Source organism: Salpingoeca rosetta (genome assembly GCF_000188695.1).
Source record: "Salpingoeca rosetta unplaced genomic scaffold supercont1.19, whole genome shotgun sequence".
Lineage (NCBI taxonomy): Eukaryota > Choanoflagellata > Craspedida > Salpingoecidae > Salpingoeca > Salpingoeca rosetta.
In genome coordinates this window covers 660,265-662,764 of record NW_004754915.1, presented here as the reverse complement: position 1 = coordinate 662,764, position 2,500 = coordinate 660,265, and the positions used below count along the sequence as shown (strand labels likewise).

The 2,500-nt window shown below is 53.9% G+C and overlaps 2 protein-coding genes across 2 annotated transcripts in view; one reads left to right on the top strand and one right to left on the bottom strand.

Annotated features, from left to right (window-relative positions):
• Positions 1 to 663, top strand: part of PTSG_07889 (uncharacterized protein) — a 3,305-nt gene extending 2,642 nt beyond the window's left edge. The window contains exons 9-10 of the mRNA XM_004991634.1: positions 1 to 29; positions 214 to 663. The exon at positions 1 to 29 is cut by the window's left edge and continues 136 nt beyond it. Of these exons, the coding sequence (XP_004991691.1) occupies positions 1 to 29; positions 214 to 336 (152 nt within the window). The 3' untranslated portion in view covers positions 337 to 663. The remainder of the gene's footprint in view (positions 30 to 213) is intronic.
• A 180-nt stretch (positions 664 to 843) lies between these two features.
• PTSG_07888 (uncharacterized protein) lies at positions 844 to 2,181 on the bottom strand (the record flags this gene model as incomplete). Its single annotated transcript, XM_004991633.1, has 5 exons — positions 844 to 1,092; positions 1,313 to 1,357; positions 1,578 to 1,667; positions 1,850 to 1,920; positions 2,115 to 2,181. 5 exons carry the CDS (start codon positions 2,179 to 2,181, stop codon positions 844 to 846), a joined length of 522 nt encoding a protein of 173 aa, XP_004991690.1.
• Between the last annotated feature and the right edge of the window lie 319 nt (positions 2,182 to 2,500).

Below are 2,500 nucleotides of genomic sequence, written 5' to 3'. Positions count from 1 at the left end.
AGCGCAGGCAGCAGCAGGAAGAAGCACAGGTCAGTAGGGGCAGGGGACTGGGGTGGTGATGATGATGTGTGAGTGATGGTGTTGTGATGGAGGAAGGCGAGGAAGAACAGAGAGAAGAAGTGAGAGATGATACCTTCACGCGCGCACCCCCTCACGCACGTGCATCTTTCCTCCCCCCTCCTCCGCCTCACCTCCAATTGCCGCTGCCTGTAGGCGCAGGAGGTTGATCCGGACTCTGAGGAGGCGAGCGTGGCAGAGACGTACAAGTTGCGTGCACAGGACGAGTGGAACGACGACCACCGCCGCGGCGAAGGAAACAGATACAACATGGGCTGATGGGTCTCACGCCGCACCACATCACAGCTTGTTTGTTTGTTTGTTTGTTTGTGTGTGTGTGTGTTGTGTGTATGTGTTTGAGTGAGTGGTTTGGTATGGTTGCGTGTGCGTATGTGTGTGTGCGTATGTGTGCGTATGTGTGCGCGCGTGATTGACTTTCCATCTGTACATCTGTGATGATGACATGACGTGTGTGGGCGCTTGCTTGCTCGCACGTGAGTTTGGTGTGTGTATTCGCCCTTGCCCATATCCTCGACCCTCTGTTGTCTGTAAGTTTGCAACATGATCCCCCACTGTGTAATGGAGAGATTGAAACCAGGAACGTTGCTCGCTTACTCGCGAAAAATGCACACACACACATACGCGCGGCAGAGAAGCACCTGCTTCAAGCACCCAACACACCCAACACACACACACACACACACATCCACACACCCACACACACACACGCATCCTCACACACGCACACCCCCCCACACACACACACACACCAGCCACTGCTTTTCCTCATGCACTTGCCCGCGACGTGCCTTCCTCCTGCTCTCCCCGCTGCTCATCACCATCGCCATTTTCATCATCATCATCGTCTTCGTCTTCGTCGTTGTCACCGTCCTGTGTTGCCGGTGCTGGCAGCGGTGAGTTGCCCGCGTGGCGACAGCGCGCCTCGTACTTGTGGTGGTAGAGGTTGCTCAGCCACTGCTTGATGATCTCGTGCTTCTTCTCCTGGCGAAGAATCTCGCTCACAATCTGATCAGCCTGAGGTGTGTGTGCGCGTGTGCGTGTGTGTGCGTGTGTGTGTGCGTGCGTGTATGTGAGTATGCGTGCGCGCGTGTGCGTGTGTTTAGAGTGGGAAAGTCTTCCATTGAGCACATTCAAATAAAAGACACGTAGTTGCAGCAGCGCATGTCATGTAGACGTCACGACTTCAGGTAAAACAGCGCGAACATTGACACATTCCATCCCCGCATCCGCTGACCTTGAAAGCCTCAATCTCCTCGTCCCACTCCTCCCACGACAGCGGCTGTTGAAGACATCAGGGGGGCAGTATATCTTGGTCAGCACCATGAATGCAAACAGCTCTTAAAATGTGTGCATGTGGTGCTCTGTGTGTGTGTGTGCATGTGGTGCTCTGTGTGTGTGTGTGTGTGTGTGTGTGTGTGTGTGTGTGTGTGTGTGTGTGTGTGTGTGTGTGTGTGTGTGTGTGTGTGTGTGTGTGTGTGTGTGTGTGTGTGTGCCCTCACCGGGTGCGACTGCTGGAACTTCTTGTTGTAAAAGTCGAAGAACACCGAGTCGAGATAAAGACCAAGGCCAGGGATGCGAGGAACGTCAACCTGTGCACTCACAAACATTAAAGTAAAGCAGTGGTGAGAGTCAACGCAATGAGAAAAGTGGTTGCATAGCGAGATACAACACATGTGCAAACACACACACACACACACACACACACACACACACCCGAGCACAAGAGCGCATGTGAGCATCCACGAAGTCCCTTCCACGGTTCGCTGCTCACCGATTCGTGGTTGAAGGTGCTGTAGACATCCTCCATCACAGCAAAGCCGCGCGCAACAGCAACAGCCATCCCTGTCGTGGTGTGGGAAGAGTGAGGTCCATGCTGACCAACATAGTCAGCTGTAACGCACACCGACTTTCACGCACACACATACATACACACACACACACACAAAACACACAGACAACCACACATATGCACACACACACACACACAAACACCACCGCACAACATGCCACTCAGCCCATGCAGGGTGTGGACTGACCAATCATCTTCCTGATTTGGTGGAGCATGAAGCTCTGGCCCTTGACCTGAATGCGAATCCACTCCATCCCGTCTCGCTCAAACGGAGGCAGGTGCTGGACCGAGGTAGGAAGTCAATACATGTGTGTGTGTGTGTGTGTGTGTGTGTGTGTGTGTGTGTGTGTGTGTGTGTGTGTGTGTGTGTGTGTGTGTGAGAGTGAGTAAGTGTGAGTGCGCTCGCGCCAGGAACAGAGGTTTGCGTGAAAACCGCCACCCCCCCTCCGCCAAAAAGAGAGGGAAGGGCACGAGCGACGCGCCAACCAAACGTGTCCGCCCATACCCGGAGCCACAATGTATACATTAAAATAGAGGTGCGGCGCTTGACCGACAGGTCCCGTCATCTTCTTC